This window comes from Sebastes umbrosus, chromosome 18 (assembly GCF_015220745.1).
Source record: "Sebastes umbrosus isolate fSebUmb1 chromosome 18, fSebUmb1.pri, whole genome shotgun sequence".
Taxonomy (NCBI): Eukaryota; Metazoa; Chordata; class Actinopteri; order Perciformes; family Sebastidae; genus Sebastes; species Sebastes umbrosus.
The window spans coordinates 13741348-13768106 of NC_051286.1; the positions used below are offsets into that span (position 1 = coordinate 13741348).

The 26759-nt window shown below is 41.9% G+C and overlaps 1 protein-coding gene across 1 annotated transcript in view; it reads right to left on the bottom strand.

The window, feature by feature from the left end:
* Positions 1–8744: 8744 nt before the first annotated feature.
* Positions 8745–26759, bottom strand: part of rps6kc1 (ribosomal protein S6 kinase polypeptide 1) — a 30580-nt gene continuing 12565 nt past the window's right edge. The window contains exons 11-16 of the mRNA XM_037751259.1: positions 26489–26621; positions 22885–24528; positions 21099–21188; positions 13760–13842; positions 12015–12110; positions 8745–10359 (exon numbers count right to left, since the gene is read on the bottom strand). Of these exons, the coding sequence (XP_037607187.1) occupies positions 10258–10359; positions 12015–12110; positions 13760–13842; positions 21099–21188; positions 22885–24528; positions 26489–26621 (2148 nt within the window). The 3' untranslated portion in view covers positions 8745–10257. The remainder of the gene's footprint in view (positions 10360–12014; positions 12111–13759; positions 13843–21098; positions 21189–22884; positions 24529–26488; positions 26622–26759) is intronic.

A 26759-nucleotide genomic window follows, 5' to 3' on the forward strand; every position in this document is an offset into this window, starting at 1 on the left:
CGACACAATATCAGGCCAAATGACTGAACAATTAATGATCAGCTTAATCCCACATAACCCCAGTGACATCACTTGTTTGTTTTTTTCTCAGACTCGACAAAATTTCTCCACAGCAAGTAAGTAAACTAGTAAGATAATATTGATGAGTAAAATTGGTGGATTTCTCCTTTAAGTCATAAAAAAAAAGTTCTCCCTCCGCTGTTATCTTGCTGTTGCATCATCCTCTCAAAATAGAAGATCCGCATCAGATGAGTAAGATGGATGAAGCACCATTGACTCAAAATGTTATAACACAATAAATGTTAAATGTGTGCCTGCTCAACCGTAACCTGCAAGGAACACTACTTCCTGTTAGCAGCTGACTGCCGGGGCATCGTGGTCTGAAAATCCACTGAATGTACAAATCAACATGAAGACAACTGATGTGCATTAGCATAACTTCAACAAACAACTCACGCTCTCTTTTCTTTGAGAGACAGGTCCACACACACACACACACACGCTTCCTGCACTGCTCGGTAAGACAAGGCACGTCCCTCCTTTGCTTCTAAATGGTCTCATCTGTGCCCTGCTCAAGGCTGGCAAGGCCTGCAGCATCTGTTTGACTGCAGGCCATGCCATAAGGTGCCAGGACTCCAAGGATCCTCCACACTCCCTCAAGAACACTGCTCTACGCCCCCGCTAACCCCACCCTTTCACCCCCCTCTCACCACGTTGCTCTCTCCCCCCACTACCTCAGACACCATGATGTCATGCAGTCCAGCGAACTCTGTGACCTCTGCTCATTGCTTCCCAAAACTCTCCTTTTCACCATCACTTTTGGTCCTACGGCTTCTTCCTCTCCTCTGCCACATCAAAGTTACCGTTCCAACTGCTTTCATTTCTTTCCCCCAATCTCATCTGCCCCCACCTCCCTGACACCCCTCCATCCTCCCCTCATTTCCGTCTAATGCCCCCCCTGTCAGGATGTGTGAGATGTCATCTACCTCCCTAATCTGCTGTCCCCTTCCTCCCCAGCCTCCCCCCCCTCTCTCCCTCTGAACCTCTTCCTTTGCTCTCTATCCCCGAGGGTGAGTGAGATGTCGTCTGGCTGGGACTGTAACTGTAAAGGCTGTGTGTGTGTGTGTGTGTGTGTGTGTGGCAACAGAGTGTGTCTCATCGCCAGGAAGACTTGCGCCTCGGAGGAACAGACAGATTAGCGGGTAGATTCTAGCTCCCAGCGCACCGTTCAAGCTGCATTCCCAGGAACCGTCTCCTTAACAAGCATCACATTCCCCTCCAGGTCGCCCGCGGCAACCTCCACCACCACCACAACACCAAACACAAGGAGAGGAGAAAGTGATCTGATGGCACTCCGTCTGTTAATTCTCCTTATCTCTCTTTTCTTAACGGGATAGTCAAAACGCAACCGTGAAGATGTTTCTGCATGTGTGTGTGTGGCGCTAACAGGAGGCCCCTCCAGAGAGGGGATGCAGCAAGTGAGAGAAGGGAGGAGGAGGGATGGAGGGTAAAAAGGCCTTGAAGGAGACACAGCCAGGGGGAAGGGGAGAGGGGAGGGTGGTCTTATGACAGAGGGGGTCTGCGGCTAACAAGCGGTGTGGAGCCACAGAAGGTGTGTGTAGCCGAGCGTGAGGAAACGGTTGAGACAGCGCAAGCCCACTGAGATGACCGTGGAGCTAATGCTATGTTAGTGAGCTGCTAACGGCATGCCTGGGCCCTGGCGCACCGCCCTTCCACACGGATCACAGAGGCCCACAGCGCAACGAAAGGAGACACCTCAGGTCTGCGGGGGAGGTATTACTAGTGACACGTCTTTTGGGCACCGGTTGGGACTCCTTTACCATCTGAGCCTCTCGTATCATGACTCACACGCGGGCATGTGGGTTATATAAAGAGAGAGACCCCTAAATCCAATGTGGCGGGGAAGGTGAGGTAGAACAACGCTCAGAGCGGGGAAAATAACCGGCACTTCCGATCGAGGTATACGGAGGACGATTTATGCAGGCACCTTGGGTAATTTGACTTGAAGGGAGTAGAGACATCTCTCAGGGTTAGCAGGCATTTAAGCTGTGCTTACTATAGTCTCTCTCTCTCTCTCTCTCTCTTTCCCCCCCGAGATAGTTCAAAATGCACACATTCAAACTAGTATCAGTCAAATCAACCACGCAATTTTAAAATGTACAAAAATGTATGTTGGTTCAGCAAAAAGAGAGCTGAACTTCCAGATTTCTAACCATGAAACCACAACTAGAACTAAAAATACAGAATATGCTGTGGCATATTATGGAAGGGCCTTTTCTACGGGTTTTAGACATTGATTACATTATTTACCCACCGTTGTATTGCTTTTTTTTTACAGAAATAAAACCCAATTACTTAATTTTTGCGTATCAGCGCCGTGTTATCAACACATAGTCGGACGATGGACACTAAAAACTGAAAGTGTCTGCTCCATACGGAGTCTCAGCACAGCAGAGTAGGGACGAGAGAGAGTTGACAGACAAGACGATGGCGGAGGATTTGGCGTGGAAGCAAAAAGTAAAAGCGCCTATTTATATTTCAGATTTAAACCCGATACTATAAGGGAACCATATCGTTAATGAGGTAATCGGCGTGCGGAGAACGGAACGGTCACAGCCGATGTGCGCGGCGGAGTAGCGCCGGGTAGAAACCCACAGCTTCGCAGCGAAAGCTCCACTGGAGAGGCCAGACACACAGCCATCCAACGTTAAAGATCAAAATAAACACACGCTATATATAGTGACCGTCATCTTTCCTTGTAAAATGTCCGGTGTAATCGGTAGCACCGGTGTTGTCACAAGTTTATTAACCGGTGGGATAATTTCCTCACCGTCATATCCCTTATTTGGAGATCGATTACCATGGCAAAGGTCAAAGCTTTGAAGCATTTGGGTAAATGGTTCCATGCAGTCTTAATGCTTTTTCTAGTGTCCTGCCTATACTTCTTCCAACACAATCAAGATTCAAGCTTAATTTTAGTCGTCAATAGAAACATGTAAATTACAGTGCTCCCATCCTAATCAACAGCATTGGAAAGAGTACAGTAAAAGCAGTAGTAGTGGTAAAAGTATTGTTATATAAGAGAATTTTTACTCAAGTAAAATTACTAAAAATGGTAAATATGTACTTAGATAAAAGCGAAAAGTAGGTAAAATGTACTCTGAGTTACTGCCTTACATTTTTCAAAAGGAAAAGGGGGGTGGAGGGAGGGTAAACAAACAAACTGTATATGATGATGATGTTATATGATAGACCTATTAAAATCAATAACACATTTAATGCATCAACACATCACACCACAGAGCCATTATGTCCAAACCAAAGGTAGTCTGCAGGCTGAGCATAAAACCTGATTATTAAATATTAATATACACAACCACCTTCCTCACTATACAGCTTTAGAGCTAACCACAAACAAGAACAACAACTCAGACAGAAATGACCAATAATAAACAACAAGTGTGCACTGCAGCAGGTGCATAAAGCATTATGCTAACGTGCAGAAATCCCAGGCAGAAAACATGCACGTGTAAACAATATAAACCACAGGGGCTGCAGACATGCGTTTTGTTGTACTCACTTGTGTGAAGGCAGCTTGAGTCCACTCAGCCTCTCCATCCCAGTATAACAAGTCCACTCAGTAATATAACCAGTAAACTCGGCTTCTCTGCTCCCACTCAAAGTTTTCAACCAGGTAAAAGTTCTTCAGTGGGCGCAGAAACAACCAGAAGACTCACCACCGTGAGACATCCAGCATGTCAGCATGCTACCTAGACCCAGAATGCACCTGTTGTTTACATAACGTCGGAGGTGCGTCTGTTTTGCGTCACTTAGCGTGCTATAGGCTGGTGGTGGATTGTTTTCTCTAAACCAGGGGTCAGCAAACTTTACTATCAAAAGAGCCATTTTTGGCCAATAAATAAATAAATAAATCTGTCTGGAGCCGCAAAAAACATTTGAGCATTGCGATGAAGGTAACAGAGTTTATAGTCTAAGTATATAGTATGTAAGTCTAATGCAGTGAGGGCCAAAGAGCAAATGTATGACAGAGTATTAGGGCCACATTGAGGGAAAAAACATCTGAGATTTACAGAATAAAGTCATAATATTACGAGAAAAAAAGTTGTAATATTACAATAATAAAGTCATAACTTTACGAAAAAAAAGTCGTAATATTATAAGAATAAAGTCATAATATTACAAGAAAAAAGTCGTAACTTTACGAGAAAAAAAGAAAATAACATATATATGTATATGTAATATTATGACTTTATTATCATAATATTACAACTTTTTTTCTCGTAAACCTATGAAATTATTCTCGTAATATTACGACTTTATTCTCGAAATCTCAGATTCTTTTTTTTCCTCATTGTTTTGTGTTGTTAATTGATTTCCAATAATAAATATATACATACATTTGCATATGTGTCCACTCCCATGTTGATAAGATTATTAAATACTTGACAAATCTCCCTTTAAGGTACATTTTGAACAGATAAAAAATGTGTGATTAATTTGCGATTCATCACGATTAAATATTTGAATCGATTGACAGCCTTAATTTATTTCAATGTTCACTAATAGTATTTAATTCGAATTTTAATCTTAATTTCCATTCCATTTATTTATTCAGTTGTTGTGGATGTTCTTTTTCTCTCAGGTGTAGCCTACTACTGGTGTAATTGTTTGTGTTGATTGCTTTATGTGTTCTTTGAAAAGAGATCTCACTGATGCTAGCCTATATATGAAAAATAGTGAACCTATTGTGAGGCGATTGGATAGTTCAAATCACTGGAGAGATCGGTCAGAAAGAGCTTTTATTTCAAATGTTTTTTATTGTGAAGCATAATTTTTCCAAGATAACAAAATTAGTATTAGTATAAAGTATTGCCATGCTTCTTTTTCATATAAACACATACACAAACATAACGCCAAAAGACACAAGAAGAACACTGAACTCTTTGTTTGCCTTTACAGCAGGTTTGTCAGACAGTTAAATTAAATCATCAATACAGATCAAAACATGAAGACATTTTGGCAAAATAAACAATAAATAACACAAGATAATAGATTATCATAAAGTGACGAACAGGGCTTTACTCTTATTCAAAGGTCAAAGGTCATATATGTTAACCTCAAAATGTTTAGGATGGCTTCATATGACCTTATGGGCCTATGTTTCCTTTGACCTTTCAGTGACCCTGTTGTATTATCTTGAGGCGGGAAAGCAGAGCATCACAGTATGAAGCCACGCGGTTAACGAAGCTCCTCTGCAAATGTGGAAGTGTGGTGCACCGGCACACTGTGGGCCAATGACCTGCTCTTTGTAAGATCCCTAAACCCTCAAGGCCTATCAGTGGTTAATTTTAGGGTTGTTTTTACAGACACTGATATTTACTGAAACTGATTCTGTGACTGCACATGAGACGTCTTTCACAGTTACCTCATCATCACCGCTGCAGAGGAGCTGAGGTAAGAGGCAGAGCTGCTTTGTACTATCTGATCAGATTAAGGCGAGAGACAGCCCAAGGCGCGGGGGCAGTGACAAGTAGTATTACAGCAGTTAATTAAAGGCAGACCAAGAGGAGATTTAATTAGACCTTTAATTTATCTGGAGCGGACGACTTTTGCCAAGATATACTACATTTTTAACTCAGTAAAATTCGTGTTAACTATAATCTGTAGTGACTCTTATTCAGAGACACTGATTGTAGGTACAGTAGAAGATACTTAGTGGGAATATTTTAATCTTTTTTTTTGCATAAGTGGATACATCAGGCCTTTTTCTTACACACACATGTCAGTAGATTTTATGATGTATTCTGAAAAGACACTGGACACCTGTGCTACTGCTTGTTACACTACAAACCCACATTTACCACAACATAAAGTAGATGCAATGGGCAGAGTGGACATTGAATTGGTTCTTTTTAAAACAAAATGTAAGGAAAGTGCAATATATAGGTGTTTTATTGTCCTAAAGATGTCAAGACAAAACATCTTATAATATACAGTAGGTAATAAAGCTGTACATCAATCGAACTGATCCTTTATTTCAATTTCTTTTTACACCTTTACCTGTTTCACAGTGCTGTTCACCTGTACAATACAATGTGCTGTTCCTAATGCTGTTGAGCATGTAGCTTGAGTGTGTGTGTGTGTGTGTGCAGCGGTAAGGATGTGTGTGGTTTTGTGTGTATGGGGTGGGGGGGGGGATAATGAAGAGGCATTGTGTCTCTTCATAATGACATCATGGCTCTGACAGAAGCTGGAGAAGATGCCCGGGGTCTCGGAGCGGAACTCTTCAGCTTGGCGCAAGTGTGTGTGAGAGTGTATGTGTGTCCGTCCCTGGGCTATAGGAGTCCTCCTGGGCTTTGTGAACGAAAGTCAAACCGTCAAAGACAAAAACAAAACCTGACCAACAGCAATATGAAGCAGAGGGCAGGCCATTTGGCTGCTGCCCGCTCGCTTTGGTGCCTCAGCGTTGGAAGCGCTGGGTGCGAGGGCTGAGGGGATTTGAAGAGAGAGGGAGAGGTGGGAAAAGACTACAGAGAAAGAGAGAGGGAGGTCCAGGAAGTTGCAGGAAGAGGTCCAGGGGGTCAATTCAGCCTGCAGGGCCTGGGTGACGCTTTATGGGGCTCTGGCCTGTATTGCATCATGGGAGTCCTTGGCGTGTCCTCTTCATCTTGCCTCTGACCAGACGGATCCTTCCCTGTGGCTTTGTAAAGAGACACACACATATAAAACACATGCACCTTGGTTCTTTGTGTGTGTGGAGACAGATAGAATGGGAGAAGTACTCAGATTACTTTACTGAAGTAAAAGTGCTGGTACAACAATGTAAAAATACTATATATAATATAAGAATACAAGAATAGTAAGAATACCTTCATTCAAAATCCTACTTAAGTAAAAGTGCAGAATTACTATCAGCAAAAAGTAGTGCAGATGCATACCCAGGTGAGTGACATATTACGTTACAATATAATTAATACTGATGCATCAATGCATAAGTAGCATTTTACTGTTATAGCTGGCCAATGTGAAGCTAGTTTTTAAGGAATAGTCGACTTTTTGGGACTTATGCTTATTCCCTTTGTGGCGAAGAGTGAGACGAGATGATCATACCACTCTATATACTATACTAACTAAAGTACAAGTACCACAAAACTTTACTTTCCACCGCTACAAATAGAGATCAGTTTTGAGAGTTACATTGGTATGATGTGCTGAACCACATTAAACACGAATATACATAGAGGTTTTAGGTTTGTATTATCTGACGTTTTAAGTCCGTCTGTGGAAGAACTTCTTCCTGTACAGCAGTGTAAAATATGCTCGAAGGGCTTTCGGTGTCTGTTGTGAACACATTGAAGGCACATCTCACATCTCCGCTGAGTAAGATTGACAGGTTTCTTCTCTGAGCTGAAGTGAACCTCTCGCCCTGAGTGTGTGTGTAATGAGAGACAGGTCTTATGACAAGCACTAATCAGCCCAGACTCTTGACCCTGTGGCAGTGAGGCTGACACAAGGGGGATACACACCCCGACACTGCTAACAACTCCACCGACCCCAGAGTGTGTGTGTGTGTGTGTGTGTGTGTGTAGATGAGCATGTGTCATTTCAGGTAATAGAGGAATGAGTTCATGTTCAGTTTAATACAATTTTCAAAATGGGAAAATATTCTGATATAAAAAGGTTATTAAATCAGTTTTTTATTAGTCAGAAAATGATGTTAAGTGATTGTACTGATCTACAAAGAAATAATCGGATTGATTTCTAAATGTTTAAAACGCCAGAGTCCCTCTAATATAACCATCACCATCCTCAAGTTCAACTACATTTTTTAGCTGAAACCTTTTTAAAACTGCAGTAAGATGAAGACAGGTCCAGCAAATCAATTTCTGCAATTAAAGTTCACTATTTTTTTTTTTTTTTAAGGAAATATGCTTATATTCACTTTCTTGCCAAGATTACCACCCCCTCCCATGTGTATGCAATTTTTGACAGTAGCAGTAACTTCCTGGAGCCTCTGCTCTGCCTTGCAACGGTGCCGGCCAAGAAATTGTCCTACGGATAACCCCCGGTAAAATAGCTTTACTTTTTTAACTTTTCTAACACAGTGGTATCGATCTTCTCGTCTAACTCTCCGCAAGATAGTGAATTTCCCAAAACAATTCCTTCATCATTGGCCATCATTTTGAGTTTTGCCAAAAATACACCTGTACTCCAAGTTTGTTTAGTTATCCCAACGATGTAACAATCGGGGAGTCAACCAATTTCTGCATTACTTTGTTTTATCATGCTTATTAAATCCTCAAGTCCTCAGCGTACCTGGCTGTACCCTGCTGCTTCATGCAGCTTCATGGAAAACCGTCAATATGATCTTCAAAAACTCTTACAACCTTTACTGTACTTGTTACATTTCATTTGTGGATTTTCAAATAATAAAGACATTTTTTAAGACTTGAAGCTGGTAACATCAGAACTGCACATCAAAAGGGAGCATGTGTATCAATGAGTGCTTCAGATTTACCGTGATACAGTGTGTGTGTGCGTGCTGGCTCATATTACTGTCACGGTGACACTCAGCAGGAGTGACAGTGGCTTTCTAGGAGTATCATCGGTCCTGCTGATAAGAGGGGCGGTAGCCTCAGAACAAACACAACACACTCCTTACACGTAATAAATGAATCTATAAACGAAGCATCACTACAGTACATGTTCTCATCCAGGTATGTTTATTGTTATCCAGAGTGCATTGATAGACAAGAGTGAGCATTCGATAAAAAACTGAACAAAAAATGTGATCTCAGTGTGATAAACAGAGTTAATAGGTGGACTAATGACCTGGTAATTTACAGCGTCTGTTAGTTAACACGTATCATACCGCAGTGCAGTGGAGTACAACAGCATCTACAGTGGAGTGATTATCTGTCTGTTAGAGAAAAGTGTTAAGATACAGAAAGTGATATATGGCATGTAATGTAACCATGGCGATGTTTACCATATAATTCAATCATTATAGGTATCTTAAAAATCAGCTTTAAGATCTGTGTGGCATGTTAGCAGATAAAACACACACAATCAAATTAAAAAGGATTTGATTGAAGAGGCAGTAAGTGATTGACAAGTTGACCTGGGTGCACCTTTCACTCAGCAACAACATCCTTTTTAAAAAGGTCTATTTACAAGACGCATATTAATTATTGTTCGATAGATTTTTACATAGTATTAAATACATAAATCATATTCTTTCCATGCAGAAAATGTAGTGTTGTACTGTACAAAAGAGTTTCCTCTGTTATTCATTAAAAACAACTACACTCTGTAAAAGGGGCTGGTTTGAAATGTGTGGTTCAAGTCTCATCCTTCTTTATTCTTTCTCATTGACCTCACAGGCCTGTCTGTGGAGAGAGTGAAGGCTCACGTCGACGGCTAAACGGGCCCTTTTTCCAGCTATAATCTATTAAATAATTCAATCTTCATATAACTAAAAACTTCACACAACAACAAAACCATCTCCTACCTCGAAATATTTTGTTCGTTCACCTTGTATAGTGTCCATCTCTGTTACTGTATGTGCAACTGGTTGGCTGTAAAAGGGGGTGGCAGAAGTTTTTGTTTGACAATGTAGGAAATCTGTTCTAGATCAGAGCAACACAAAACCCCTGCATTAAATATAAAGCTCAATCTGTCACAGCTAATCTCAACGGGCTCCGTGAGGAATGGCGAAAGTGTTATAGGTGGCAACAAAGTGAGTATATTGCACATGACTGACTTTAAGTCTGCGTCAGTTTGAATGGGCAACATGCAGAACTTAATGAATGCAGTGAAAACACAAAAAAAAAAGTCACCTCTCACTCGTGTCATTTTGGCTTACAGCTACCGTATGAGGAGTGTAAAAGCAACAATGTCGTAGTGGATCATCACTCAGTACCTGCACTTAAATTATTGCACCACACGTGTTGTTAAGTGTTCCCTGCACCAAAAAGGTTACACAGTAAACCCTCTGTGAGATAAAGAAATGAGCATTTTACGAGGAAGGTAATACTGCTTCTTGGCAAATTCCATACAAAAAAAAAAAAGTAGATGTGGACTGAATGGGCATACGTAAAATGGGAGATGTGCAGAAAAGCATAATCTGTATATCTATTCTGAAAGGAATTCATTCAGGACAGCCTGTCTCCCAGCATGCAGCTCTGGTTTCCGCAATCCCACAATGCAAAGCGTCTATTTGGACCAGTCCACTCTGGAAAAGAAGGGGTGGGATTTGATATCATCCACGCCTCCCACACCCGCCCCCAGTCTCTCCATTGGGTTGTACTGGAGCAACTGCAGGACAAGACAAAAAGAGACATTTTTTAATTCAGTACAAGTAATAATAAGCGATGCCTGCATATCCACTCCCTCGCATCACACAACTACACTGGATTCACGGCAGATTTGTGCCACGTTAAGCAGAGATAAATCCATGCTAAACATATTAATATACATTTAAAGATTACCAGTGTTGAGGATTTGCAATTAGCTTTAAGATATTAGCATGGCACAAGCTCTGTTATTAAGGGTATGTGCTCTATGTCTAGGATGTGGGTTTATCTGTTATAATCTGTACAAAATACAGATATTCCTAATCATTTAAAGTAGTTATGGTGAGGTCTGGTGGATTTTATTTTTCTTAACATCTGTGGAGATGAGATCTCACTGCTGTCATGTCTTCTATCTATGAGATCAGTCATCTATCTGATGGTGATTTCAGTGCTGTGATGTAGGGATCTCACGAGAACCGATACTTCCGATACCAAAATTCTGATAACGTGACGGTACTCATTTTTCTACAGTACCGCAGGTACCGGCAAGGCTCGAGATTAATGGTGTCCCATTACGATAGAAAATGTGTCACTATAGACGCATCCAGGGTACGTATCCCATTTTTTCCTGGTACATTGTGAACGACAGATCCGTGTTGAAATCGGCTGATGAGAGCTAGTTCATGTTAGCTGTTAGCTCTGAGCAGGATTGTTCTGCTTACCGGCTGCTAACAATCAACTCAAAAGAGAAGCGCCATCGAGTTACATTATGATGCATTCAGGCTCTATTCATTAAAAATTAGTATTAGGCGAAGTTAAATTCTAAGTTATCATGATGCGTTCAAATGTAATCTTGTAAAATGTTGGATTTGGCGAGAAAGTTTGTTTGAAGGAGATGTTGAATGAATGTAGGTGAATTATAACCTGTTTAACTAACATTTGTAACTTAAAACAGTTACAAACGTTAATATAGGAGTGGATGTTGAAGTACATAGGATTTATTGTTTTACTTTTATTTCTCAGCGTGGTATTGAATTGGTATCGAGAATCGTGGAATTTCACTGGTGTTGGTATCGACTACTACATTTCTGGTATTGTGAAATCCCTATTGTGATGCCTTTTACTTGCATGTCCTGTCAATGAAGGTACAGTTTTTGCGCCTGTTGAGTCACTGTAGCAGCTAGTCATGTTGTCTTGCTAACCCAGTTCATCTTCTACTGTATTCATTTCAAACAAACCACTATTGCTGCTGTAGGAAATTACTTATTGTACATACTTTTTCCAAAGGGAAAGACCTGCCAAAAGCTGGATAATTTAAATATCACATATACACATTTTTCTATCTACGTTAAATTTCCATTGTGTTTAACAGCCAGTGAGAGGAGTAACTTTTAATTCATATAAAAATGCAACAGATTATTACTTTAACATTATCACCCATCCCCCTTTAGAAAGAAGTAGCGAATGTGACATTAGTTATGTTCATCTCTTCAATCTGCACTTTCAAGTGCATGTGACATTTGAACAGAATAGATAATAAATACAGAATTACAAAAACATATTTTTAGGTGGGGGGAATCTATTTGAGTGGGCAACTCCGTTAAATTCTGTACATGAAATTAACACAGTCTCAGTAAATTATACAGAAAGTTAACCAGTGGCACACTAGACTCTCACCTGCTCCAGCAGAGATCTGGCCTCCTCTGAAACAGACTCGGGGATGTTGAGGGCGGTGTGGCGACCGATTCCCGCTGGATGGCACCGCAGCAGAGACTGCAACGGAGGGAAGGAGGGGTGGAAAAGAATAGATAACTATCAATCACAACAAAGACTGAGAGCGAAAGGGGACAGATATACTGACACCCGCAGAGCCTAGGTCAACGTGAGAGCACCAGTGCCGGACAAATAGGAGGAGACCAAAGAGAGCAGAGCACCTGAAACAACACTGATCACAGCAACTACAACAAGGCAGCGACTGAACTACTGTTGCTCTTTCTTAGAACTGCTGCGTGTGTGTGTCAGACAGAGCGGAGTGTCACAAAAAAGAATGACTTGTTTGTTTTTTGGTTAGTTTGTTCTTCAATTATACAGAGCAATTTTTACTGGAAGAACCGTATTAAATATAAAAGCTTTTTATTTGTTTTTAAAGTAAAACATGACCAGGTCAAACTGTCAATTACAAGGAATTGTTGCATTCACAGGAAAAAAAAAAATGAAATAAATAAAAATCTCAGAAGTGAGAGAAAGGGAGCACAAGACCTGCAAATGCTTTTACAACCACAGAACGTAGCCCCCCATTGTTAAAATAATTGACAATAATGACCATAATCGCTCGATGTTGCAACAGGACATCTTTGCGTCTACACCTACAAATTGAAAATGCTAGAACGGAACGTGCGCAGCAAGAGAAAGCCCGTGAAGTGTTTGTGTTGGGGGACCCTGTGTGTGTGTTTTTTCCCATCAGTTAGGTCGGTTGCCTCCCTCTCTCTCCTCTCTCTCTCCTGATACGTGCTGCAGGAGTTCTGGCTGGCTTCCTAGCCGCAGTCAAGACTGCTCCAGGCAAGATCTTATCCTGCAAGGATCAAGAGACACTATGTGTGCCTGTGTGTGTGTGTATCCTTGCCAGGGCTGTACCCAGACATAATCATCAAAGGAGACATCTGTGTGACGGTGTTGTTTTTTTTCTCCAGGTAAGTGGGTGTGTATTGTTCAACACAGGAACACTAACCTAACACCCCGACTCATGTTTGGGGCCATTGATGGGAATCGCTGATAGCGGATATGAAAATGCCCACTGGCGATCAGTTAGGATTTATTCAAATTTAATAGACAATGAAAAATTGAAGGGACGCTGTGCACCTGCACTGGGCGTCTGTGTGTGCAACTGTTTGTGCGTTTGTCCTTCAAGAGAGCAGCAAGTTAGAATTAGCATGTTTGTCTTCCAAACAAAAAAAAGGCTCCCCTTCCTCCCCAAACCTGTCTTAAAAGACAGTCCCTCAAACAGCCCCTGATTCTGGACCAGCCGAGTCGCAGCACCTCGAGAGCTGCCCCGGTCTTCACCTTCCACGCCGACCTCGGATCGGCGCGCTCCAAGCCCAGCGCTTGCTCCAGGAGCCAGCAAAAGAGGCCCGGGGAGAGCTGACCCCCTGGCCCAGCAGATGGAGCTCAGGCTGGGGGAGAAAGTCACACCGACACCCCTGGCACTCCCCGAGAACCAGAGTAGGAGACGGCAGCCAAGACGCACCTCAAACACACACACAACAACAAACTCCCATCTACAAACACACACAGACACGCGCGCAGAGTCATACACAACCTGGCACAAGCATCAAGAGCGCGAGAGAGTTGAAAGCCAAGACACCTACAGACATCCCATAACACCTTAGCAACAAAGATAACGTTTTTCACACTTTTTGACTCACCGTGCCCGTCAGCAGCTCGAACAGGACGGCGCCCAAACTCCACCAATCGCACGCTGCGCTCTCCTCACTGATACCTCCCACCTCTGAAACAAGGGCAGAAAAGGAAGGAAGACACTGAATTAATCAATAAATCAGCAAGCAAAAACAATGTATTGGGGAAGAATAAACAACTAGTGATGCATGTAAAATAAGAAAATAACCATATGAATAAAATCATTTACTGATCTTAAGCTTAGCTAAGTGCAAAAGACCCCCTTTAGTAATTACATCAAAAAACCCTCAACATTAAACAGCGATTCAGACCGACATCTTGGATTACTTAATATTTCATTGAATTGATACAAAAACACATGCACAAAAACATGGACACAGTCGCACACAAACAAGTGTGCGTCTCATAAAAGGGTGATTTGCATAATAAAAAAGCAGTTAAATTGAGGAAACCGTCTGCTGCAACTTCACACCATCTGCATGACCTGACCTCAAACGCAAACACACCCTCACACACACACACACACACCAAGAAATGTAAAGCAGGAACAGCTGAGAACAAATCGTATAACATTTTAGTTCTTTTGTCACAATCTACGCTGCGACTAACGTTTATTTTTTATTATCGATTAATCTGCTGATTATCTTCTCAATTCATTTGGGGTTTTTAAAATGTCAGGAAATTGTGGAAAATGAGTAAATCACAATTTACTAAAGCCAAAAGTTATTTCATCAAATGTCATTTTTTCAGTTTACAATAACGATTAATCTATTGCCAGTTCGGCAAGTCGTTGCAGCCTTAACACAGACCCTGATGACAGTCTGTCATTAAGGTTTTTGTCTTGACAATCAAAACTAATTTAAAGGCTCTCAATAATTACAGTAGAGCTGCAAATAACGCTTATTTTCATTGTCAATTCATCTGCAGATTATTTTCTCGAATAATCGATTAGTTGTTTGATCTATAAAAAGTCCGAAAAAGGAGAAAAATGTGTTTCCCAAAGCCCAAGATGACGTCCTTAAATGTCTTTTTTTTGTCCACAACTCAAAGATATTCAGTTTACCGTCTCAAAGGAGTAAAAGAAACCAGAAAATATTCACATTTAAGAATCTGAAATCAGAGAATTTTGACTTTCTTTTCCTTAAAAAATGACGATTGTCAAAATAGTTGGCGATTAATTTAATAGTTGACAACTAATTGATTAATCATTGTAAATTTAAATTACAGACATCATTTACCATCGCTTCCTTTTCTAAAGTACTCCGCATTTGGTCTCGTGTTCATGAAGTCACATGTAAAGACAACAAAACCCTCTCAAGGTGAACATTTCATTGGAAGTCTGTCCACTGTCTAGCTCATGGCCACGCTCTGTGAGATTCTGATCCGCAGCCAGTCTGTAAGCTTGATGGGAGGGCTGTTGGGACTCCACAGTGTGTGTGTTTAAATAAGACACAGAAACCAATAGTGATACTCATTTGCTAAAGTCAAAAGTGTATATGTGTATGAGTGTGTGTGTGCTAGCTCTACTGGGTACCAGATGGCCTCTTGTGCCGCTCAGCTTCCCTCTGCTCTCTCCAGAGGGCCGGGTCCCAGGGTCACGGCTGCGTGTGCCCAGAGACCAGGCTCCTCAGCTGGGAGAGCAGAAGAGACAAAGACCCCTCATTTCCCGGAGGCTGCCGGGACCTCCAGGGGGCCTGTGCGGCTCTCTTGCAGCAAAGGTTAGAGAGGGCTATGATACGACTTGCACGTTTCGTATACACACACATACACACACAAACAGCAAACTGAGCAACCAGTCTTCAGGGCTCCCCAGGACTACTGTTTTGACAGCCAAGGAGAGAAGATCGTCATTGAACGGACTAGTGATACCTGCGTAGTTATGAGCTTGAGGGGAGATACTGGACACACACACACACACACATGCAAGCAAGCACACGTCTCAGAGCAAGGTCGATGTCATCACAATGGATTAATGTCTAAGGAGCTGCAGGGAGAGTACAGTGGAGCTGGCTACACTTACCGCTCTGTCAGAGCGAGGCAGGGAGAAAGGGAGATAGAGAGAAAGAGGATGGGAGGGGAGAATTAACTGCATCCACAGGCCATGGGTCATTCAAAACCCCGCTGTTACACTGCACTGTGTGATGTGGAAATTTGACCATACCTCCACTATCAGCTGGCATTTTCTTTCTTGGAAAAAAAACAAACTTTAAAATGAATCATGAGAATTCGAAGAAAACAAAAAGGATACCGAGAAGCTCAGATACACCGGTTACAAACAATACAGCGCGTTCACCTCGTGGCCTCTTCTTCTTCCCTTTCCCCTCAACAGCGCAGTTCCCTCCTGCTTTGTATCTTAATCACACTACATCTCCTCTCTCCTGGGGGCCATAAGGAACTTTCTCTCTTCTCCTCTTAAGCCGACTTCCCTAAAAACTTAACAGACAGTCATTGTTGAAAGGGGGAAGTAGAGCGCATGCAGGTAGGAAGTAAGGAGGGATCGGTATATGATGTTCCAAGACTGAGTGTGTGTGTCTTATGAGCTGGGGAAGCTCTGTTAAAACAGTGCCAATTATATAAAACCGAATGAGTTATATATTCAAAATAGGGCTGTCAATCAATTAAAATATTTAATCGCGATTAATCAGCATGATTGTCCGTAGTTAATCGCACATTTTTTCTGTTCAAAATGTACTTTAAAGGAAGATTTGTTAAGTATTTAATACTCTTATCAACATCGGAGTGGGCAAATGTTTGCTTTATGCAAATGCATGTACATATTTATTATCGTAAATGAATTATCAACACAAAACAATGACAAATATTGTCCAGAAACCCTCACAGGTACTGCATTTAGCATAAAAAAATCTGCTCAAATCATAACATGGCTAACTCAAACCCAACAGGCAACAACAGCTGTCAGTGTGTCAGTGTGCTGACTTGACTATGACTTGCCCCAAACTGCATGTGATTATCATAAAGTGGGCATGTCTGTAAAGAGGAGACTCTTGGGTACCCATAAAACCCATTTTCATTCATATATCTTGAGGTCAGAGGTCAAGGGACCCCTTTGAAAATGGCCAGGCCAGTTTTTCCTCGCCTAAATGTAGTGCATGTTTGGAGCGTTATTTAACCTCCTTCTCGACAAGCTACTATAACCAATTGATTTCTTAGGTTTTCTAGTTTCATATGATGCCAGTTTCTTCACTCTAGCTTTTAAACTGAGCCCGCTACAACCTAAAAATCACAAGTTGTGTTAATGCGTTAAAGAAATTAGTGGCGTTAAAACAAATATGCGTTAACTCCGTATTATCGTGTTATCTTTGACAGCCGTAATTCAAAAACAAAACAATCCTATGACTCATCTTCACTATGAGGACAGAATATTTGAATATATATATATAATATTCAAATTACTAAAGCAGAAGCAGTTTCTTACTTACTTGAAAAGCTTTTTAAAACAACGAGGTGACAGCTCTTTGTCAAAAGGGGAACTAAATTTTATCTTCCATTAGATCACGCTGTGGCTGAGCAGGTAAAAGTAAAAAACAATAAAACAGTAACTGACTTGTTACCTCAGAGGGGAAGATATTGAATGTTGAATTTCCCTTTACTTAGACACTGAAGACAATCGGTGTCGGCCTTGCTTCCCTCTCTGCGGAACAATAAACATTTCTGCTCAAATCAGGTTGCGTCACACCGTCACTAAACAGCTTGTGCTTTTTTTTTTTTTTCTTATTACAGAACAAAACATTAGCCATCTGATGTTTATCAATTATGACGATATGGTGAGAAAGTAAATAAGCAGAAGTGCAGAATAAATAGATTAATACCCTGCCGCTGTATTTTCCGAGTCCACTCCCGTGTTTTTTTGGGTGTGAATGTGTGCGTTTTAAAAACATGTTTCCCTCCGTCTTACACACACACACACACACACATATAAACACGTCACACGCACATACGGTCACAGCAGGCCCCCTGCTAGCTTTCTGGCAAACAGTCATAAATCTGTCATCAGGAATGAAGCCATCGCTGGAGCTGACCCTGTCTGGATAAACAGCAATACATAACAAGGGCAGGGGAGACACACACTCACTAACCTCTGCGATAGTGTGTGTGTGTGTGTGTGTGTGTGTGTTAACAAGCAAATACATCTACAGATACATGCCATGTACCAAACGCAGGGTGTTTGCAGGTGTGAAATAAAAAGCATGTAAAATAGGTGATAGCCATTACTTAGTAATACCCACATTTACAACAATAACAAAGAAAGGTGGACATTAGAGAGAAAAAAGAAGAGAAAGAGAAAAAGTTGCCAGTGTTTGAGTAGGACAGTCGAGGTATTATCGCTCAACAACAGCATAACACCCCCCCTGCTGGCTGCTAATACGCATTACATCCATTGATCCACATGGGATCAACAGTCGTTTAACTAACAAAACCTTTCACACCTGCGCTGAGGTCAGTTCAATTCCAGTTCATTTCACTAAAGGCGCTGGCTTTTATCCCCTACATTTAACATTTTTCACTAGGAATATTATTTTTTACGTTTTTACACCGTTCACAAATGTGAATCAAAGAGCACCACTCTGATGGCTTTTATTCCATCAGGAGGAGCTACTGTAAATGATGTACAACTTTGAAAAGTTTCTTATTTCATTGCCTCCTTCAGCTGCTCTCATCATCCACAAACACCGGGTCCAACAGTGTAGAGCTACAACAATTCATCGATTAGTTGTCGACTATTAAATTAATCGGCAACTATTTTGATAATTGATTAATTGGTTTGAGTCATTTTTAGGAAAAAAAAAAAAAGTAAAAATTCTCTGATTCCAGCTACTTAAATGTGAATATCTTTCTGGTTTCTTTGCTCCTCTATGACAGTAAACTGAATATCTTTGAGTTGTGAACAAAGCAAGACATTTGAGGATGTCATCTTGGGCTTTGGGAAACACTGATAATAATTTTTCACCATTTTCTGACATTTTATAGACCAAACAACTAATTGATTTATCAAGAAAATAATCAAAAATGAAAACAATCATTAGTTGCAGCCCTACAACAGTGGTTATACTTATTATTGTTATTCGTCTTCAAACTAATCCTGGATTAATTTATGGATGTATTCAAATGCATACATTTGTCAAGTTAAAAAAAAACAAAAGCTGCTTAAAGCCTCCCAAGTTCAAATACTTGTTTAGTTTTCCCAGTTTCATGTCATTTTAAAATAAATACCTTCCAGTTTTTGACTGCTGGTCAGAGAAAATGTGACATTTGAGAACAGCACTTTTAAAAATTAATCAAAAAAATATTTGATCATGAAAATAACCATTGGTTGCAGCACTAACTTTTACTTTACTTGATTGATCCAGAACTAGTTTAACAAACTGTAAGTCAAGTATGCATTTTGTCAAAATCTACCTTTTTAATTTTTTTTTAATTTGAATACCAAATTCATTTTTAAATAGATAAGATTGTTCAGCATATTACTGAGTACCTTTCAAACCCTGCATCCAACCACACTCTCAGACACGTGTAAAAATCTCCCGCTGCTCATATTAACAAGGAGATTACTACATTAATTACACAATGACTTAAGTGGCAAACGCGTCTCGGCTCGGCACTTAGATTTTCAGCTACATTATGCATACGGCTCCTTGCGCGGAGCTTTTCTCCTGTGTGTCTTTAGGTCATCTCCTGCAGGCCACTGAACATATGCCTCGATGCTGCTTCTATTTCCATTAGTAGGCTTTTAAACAAGCTGTTGCTAAGGGAATAAAAATGCACACTTTGGATATTAGATGGGAGCATTTGTTGCTTTCAGATTTATTGCAACGGTGGCATACTGTATGTTCTAGTCACAAGGAGGATTTAAATCTGAAGTGACCTTCCTGGCTTGAGAGAGAGGATGAATATGAGAGAATAGCTTAATATAAGTGCGTGGGAGAGTGAATGGGTGTGAGGGTCATTGAGTATGTCTCCGAGTTTTCAGCTAACAGTTATCCATACCGCATATTTAAGAAAGATTTAATCAAACACATCACACAGAATCTATCCAGCAGTGTGAAGCTTAAAACAGCAACATATTGAAAAACGTATGCGCCCATACATGTCAAATGCATGTGCACACATGCACTCATACACACACATTCAGCCCCCCACACACACAGAAGTGCTAAGTAGGGACATGGTGCTGTAGTCTAGCAGCAGTTTGTTTTAGGCAGCTTGTAAACAGCATGCCAGAGCTGCCACAAGCCTGCTGAGGGCAACACATGGGGTTACCGGCACGGCTGGCTCACTGCTGCACAACAGCACACTCTACAGGACAATGAGGGAACTACAACCAGAGTCGGCCTCTCCAAACTGGGGCCACAAGAATGGAAAAAAATAGATACTTATAACTAATTTACCCTCCAGATATTAACCAATTTGAGTGTTGATTAAAATGTAAAATAACTGCGATGATGATTACTGTATGTAGCCTTTAGACGTGGTTCCTTTTATGAAAAAAAGTAAAAGAACAGAACGGAAAGAGCACCTTTGCATATGGATTTCTGTTGATTTCAGAGTAGGGCTGGGCGATACGGTTAAAAATCTTACAGGTAATTTCATATCTCGGTAACGATATATATCGCGATGTAGCCTGTTTTGTGGGAATTAAATAAATAAATAGTCTATATGAAATAACTGCATGGTAAAGCCTATTTTTGTACACTCCTGTGTGAGTTAAATACTGAACAAATGAAGAGTATTTTCTCATTTAATTAAGAACTTCAGTGCAAAATGAACAGTTTCACGGGAAATTATACAGAATAAAAAAAGAATAAATATTTCCAGCTATACACTGATCATATGTTTACATGCACACAATACAAAATACGATACAAAAACAGAGTAATCACATTAAGACAACAGTTTGATTTAACTGATTTGATCAGATTTTCTGAGACATTTGAGTTAGTATGCGTTTGTTATTATCAATTTAGATTACATAATTGTGTATCACGATATCTCGATACATGATTTCACCACGATGCGATTCCATTGAAAGAAGATAAATTATCATATTGAATTATCGCCCAGCCCTCGTTCAGAGTCAAGAAAGAATCATCTGTTTCTACTCTCAAGAGTGGTTTGTGCACACTTGGATTGTTTATTCATGTCTGGCTATGAATGAGGGTTTTGTGAGCATGGGATAGTGGCCTACTTATGGCCCTGCATGCCTGCATAGAATTAACCCCGCATAAACCTCCTAACTGACACACAAAACACACAAAATGAGGCCCCCCAATTAATAAGTATAGAATGGGTACATAAGAGAAATCAGAGAGATGTATATGCATGTCTCACCTGGTGCACAGTACATGTTGGCAATGGCCTCTTTGTCGCAGGACTCCTCCACATCGTTCCAGCTGCAAAAGTAGGTGAGCTGAACATGACCTGAGGAGACAGGAAGTACGAAGGAGAGGGAAAGTGTTCAGCTCAAAGTCGAAGGAAGAAACATTCATCTGGGTTCAACCCTGAGCAGTCAAGTGTCACTCCGACTCGCTACTTTTCAAACTGTTTACTCACCTTTAGAGCACTTCCTTCCTTCCGTTCCTTTCCGCCTCTCTCCACATCCCTCCGTGAGCTTTTCAAGCACACAGCCCCGGCGATTACTCCTGTTTAGCGGCTACCCGTTAACGCTATCATTAGAACTAATGGTGTCATTAGGTAGCCGTGGCCATTAGCCTGGGCTAGCCAGACTGATGCACCACACTACGCCGTTGATGGGCCCTTTAGAACAATAATTACCACCGGGGAGACGAAAACAGCCACTCAGCTAATTAGACGCTTGTTGATAACGAGGTGGAGAGAGATGATTGTAGGACGACAAAAGGAAGAAGTTGAGGGGGGAATCTGTGACCTCCTGGTAAAACAACACTGTCGCTTCTGGAAGAGCCTTCATTTCAGTAAAAGGATTACATCATGCTTGACTGACAGAGACAGCAGTCAAATACTATCTGCTCTGAGAAAGGAATAAGCAGAGATCTCGAATTCAAGCTCTTTGTATTTTTGCTGGAGGAAACAAGCAAAACAAAATGACACATAGTACAGCAGCTTCAGAGAGATGCGGTTTTATGCTTGCTGTAAGATGTCTATAGGATTTTGTAAATCACGTTTCTTGGAAGTTGACATTTAAATTCTTATTTACAAGCCATATATTTAAGATTTACTTCAAGTAGTAGTCCAAGGGTGCTTTCACACCTAACCTGTTTGATTCGGTTAAAACCAACTCAGGTCTGTTTGCCCGGTTAGTACGGTTCATATGGGCTGGTGTGAAAACTGTCAATCGAACCCTGGTGCGGACCAAACAACCGAACCGACACCGTCTGAAAAGGTGGTCTCTGGTGTGGTTAATTTGTGGTGGCAAATTAAACGAACCAACCACAGGATTTTATGTTAGAAGATATGTTTTTTTAGCCTGATTTCAAAAGCTAAACTACGAATAAATCCATCTGCTGATCGTGAAATCTGTTCAGGAAGCAATCTGTATTAAAGGCCATGTACATGACCATGTCAGTGAGTGTATTTTCCATAATTAATAGGGCGAAAACTGTTAAAACAGCTTCACATTCCGTAAACTTTGAAAGTTCTTTAACTCCGTTAAAAAGTGTGTGACAGTGATCCCACACTACGCCAATCATGTGTGTGTCCGTGAGCTCCCCGGCATTCGAACTACGCGTTCACCCAGATATCTGGGAGCATTAAAGTGCTGCATAAACTTCTGCCAGTCATTGGAATTTGATTTCCCCAAGTGGGTCCTGATAATGCAGGATGACAACCCCTAAAACTGTCCAGTACATTATCTGTCAGGCTGTATAACGTCATGTTTACTCCTCTTGTTCCGTTTGTAAAAAGTCAGTGTGAACAGGAACCAGACCGGAACTGAAATGCAACAATGCATCATTTTTTTCCTTGGTCTTGGCCAAATGAACCAAACTACAGATGTGCAAGTACTTAAAGACATATACTGTCATCTCTGTGTGCAATAATTTAGTACAAGATTTAAGAGATCTATGATATAGATGGGAAGATAGTGGGATCTTACTGAACAAAGCTTCATAATAAGCTGTGGTAATAATGGATGTCTAACCTTGGTGGTCGAGCAGGATGTTGTTGGGGTTCAGGTCTCGACACACGATGCCTTCTTGGTGCAGAGAATCCAGCGCTGTCACCATCTCGACGGCCCAGCATCGGACAAACTCCTCCGGGATACGAGCTTGGGACGCAGCCAACGACAGCTCGTCCAGCTCTGCGAACAGCCGCGATACTTCTTTATCAAATTCGCTGCCACCTGTAGTACTAATAACTCCTGATGATTCGCCATCAAGACCTAATAAACTCTCAACCACTGCGCAGGCCTCGGTCCCATTTGTGTCTGGGATAGAGTCTGTGCTTTTGCCACCGCGGTCTGGAACCAAGTCTGTGTTTACTGTTGTACCGGCCTCTAGTTTCTCATTAAGCGAGTCAGTAACTGGAAGGTCAAGGGGAAGTTCGTTATTTTGGCAAGCGGGATGAACCGCCATTTTGTCAGAGGCCTCTTGCTCAAACGCCGAGCTGCAGTCGTCCCACAGCGAGTTGAAGGGGGAGGAAGATGCAACGCTGGTGTCGCAAGTTGCAGAGGCCGTACATAAAGATGAAAGCTCCTCTTCCTCAGGCTGGCTGGGAAGCTGTAAAACATCAGGTTGGATGAACTTCTGAGGAGAGGCCGTGGCCTCGAGGCCGAGACACACCCCAGAAGTGTCTAATTCCTCCTGTAAAGAGTCTACGGTCCCGCCCGTTACAGGCAGGTTGACCAAAAGGTCTGGCGGGTGACCCTCATCCTCCACTACTGCCTCTTTAAATGAGATGACTGGCACTGACTCATTAGAGCCTTTATCGCTACAGTCCAACCCCCAAAGCTCCGAGCTGTGGCCCTTGACCTCCTGAGCCAGCTCTGGGAGATCCTCAGTGACATCCGAGCCCAGGTCGGATGCAGAGAAGAGGGGGACCTGCTTATGGGAGGGGCGCTGCTCTCCTGAGTCAAGACAGGTCACCTCGCTCGCACTGTCTTTGCTGTCGATACGGAAAAACTCCATTGGCGTGTGCTTGGACTGATCCAGAGACAGAGGCACGGCAGGGGAGGGCAAAGGACTGAACACTTCACCGGGATCCTGTCCCTCGCCATGGCATTGCTCATTGTCAAGGGTGTGGCCACTTTTGTCGGACGACTCTGTGAAAAAGCCAAGTTCCTGAGAGCTGATAGGTGAAGAGAGGCTGTCGTTGCTAAGCAGCGAGCGGCTTCGCGAGGAAGTGGTGTTGGTCGTCGCAACGGGAACCTCCAGCGACAGCATTTCCTGTTCGCTCTTCTCTTCCTCCTCTTCTAGTGCATCGGGTTCTACTTTATCTTGTTCGTACTCATTGCAAAGTGTCAAATAGCTGTTGGTGCACTCTTCCTCGGAGGTGGCTCCAGAGTCTCCGGACTGAGCCCCGGTTTTCTCGATAAGCCTCGGAGGGAGAGCGCTTTTCTTAGGAGATGCGGTGAGTTTCTTCCCTTTGTTCTGCAACCCTGAGACAGAATCAGAACAAGCAACTGGCCCAGAACCAGAACTGGCTGAACCTGCATCCAGCTGTGGGATGACATGCTGTGGAGAGTGTATAGCCGTTGTGTGGCTCTTCTGGATGAAAGGAATGTCAAAGCTCTCATCTGGGCTGGAATCACGCAGGTACTTTCCAATGTGAGACCACAGCTTCCCACCTAGAGATGAAGGAAACAGGGCAGTAAAGACAAAGACAAAAGACGGGTGTATCTAATACAGTGGTAAGCAGAAGTATTAAACCTCTGAGACTGACATTACTGTCTTTAAGAGGCTGCAGCAGGCTCAGTTTTAAAGCTATGGGGAAGATATTGGTATCATATGAAACTAGACGACCTAAGGCACCGTGTCATGCTAGCATTTTGGGAAGGGAGCTAAATAACGCTCCAAAGTTAGGCTAAATTTTACCGAGGAAAAACTGGCATGGCCATTTTCAAAGGGGCTCCTTGACCTCTGACCTCAAAATATGTGGATGAAAATGGGTTCTCTGGGTACCCACGAGTCTCCCCTTTACACACATGCCCACTTTATGACAATCACATGTAGTTTGGGGCAAAAATCATGCAGTTTTTTTAATGCAAATTGAAAGTATAAATGCGTTATTCGTATAATATACAATTTGAATACACCATTCATTCATGCAGCAAGCACTGAGTACCAGGATAGAGATGATTTATTGATATTCAAACAAAGTAACAAAGTTATGCTGGCTTAACTTAAAGTTAAACGCAAAAAGTAATGGTAAAGGAGACTTTTAGTTCCTGACTTTGGTTTCTCCTTAGTTACTGGGACTATTTGGTAAGAAGGGTCATTAGTTTCCACTTAGGAATGAGTAACCAGGCAAACAAGAACAGTTATGATTGAACCCAATTTGGCTAAATGGGGTTGGGTGTGTGTGTGTGAGTGTTTTAGGTTCCCAAAGTGTAACGTTTTGACTTCTCTCTGTCTTACACACACACTCACGCGCAGACATACAGATATACACACACAGCTGTAGTGTGAGCAATTGGAAGCCGGCATCTGTTGTGTGTGATGAGAATGGATCGGGAGTGCACAGTGATGATAATGATAGTGGGGCAACTCGATGGCTTAGAAAGTAAAACCATCCACATGTTGTTTTGTCCAATGTCACTCAGGTCACTGCCTCCCTCCGTCTGTCTGTCTGTCTGTCCTCGTTCAACCCATCAGCTGCTAACAGCATAGTGAAGACGCATTTAGGGAGGAGCAACCCTGGATTTTGCGACTCACAGAGCTGGGAGGTAACCGAGGTGAAACTATGCCTTTGCTTTATTAGATCATGTTCATATGATATTAAATACTGTCCACTAATATTAGCGCAGGGTGGTTATAGAGTGCACCAGATTGAATAGGTTACAGGGCATTAAAAAAATATGGCTGCCTTTCACTGTACGCACTCACCCACACACACACACGAGCTACACACATACACACACACACATACACACACACACATCCTAGAGTGAGTGGGATGTAAGGAGGCCCAGGTGTTGGCATAGCTAATGAAGCATGGCGCCACCTGGTATTCAGAATAATGACCTGTGACACACACCCATCTCTATCAAACATCTGTCTGGAACAAGGGCAGAGAAGAGAGGAGGAGGAGGGATCGGGTGAAGGAGGGGAAAAGACAGTTGGAGGTAAAAAAAAAAAAGACAAAAGAGGGAAACTGGTGAGCGTTAGGGCGGGGACGATACGCCTCTCTCCCGATTCGATACTATCAAAATACTTGGGTGCCGATTCGATATGTATTGCGATTTTTAAGTATTGCGATTCTACAAGTATTGCGATTCGATATTACGATTTATTGCGTTAACTTTTTTAACACTAGACCATGGGAAAAAGTTGAATCATACACTTCTAGGGACTTTTAATTTGGATTACCTTGGATACGGAACGGATGTGATGTCACGTTACTCAGACTACAACAATAAAAGCAGTAACTTCCTTCTACCTCCACATAGACTCAAATAAAGCAAATATATCGATTCTGGCATTAAAAAAAATCAATTTCAAAATCTAAAAAAAAATAAAATCGCGATACCTAGGTGAATTGATGTTTTTTCCCACCCCTAGTGAGCATGAGATGTGTGTGTGTCTTACCTTCAGCATACTGCAGCAAAAGAAAAACAGCATCTTCAGAGACGACGAACTTCCTCAGCTGCACCATGTGGCGCACCGAGTGAGGCATGATTGTCCTCTTGGTTGGCCCGCAGTCGCTGCTCTTCCTCAGGCCCTACGGTAAGAGAGAAGAGGAAGGGGAGGTGAGTTATTAAAAAAAGTAAGCAAGGAAATCTGCATTTAAGGACAAGAGGAGAAAAGAGAAATTAACCCAAATATGGAGGACATGAGCAGGAGGAGGTAAAAGAAGGTG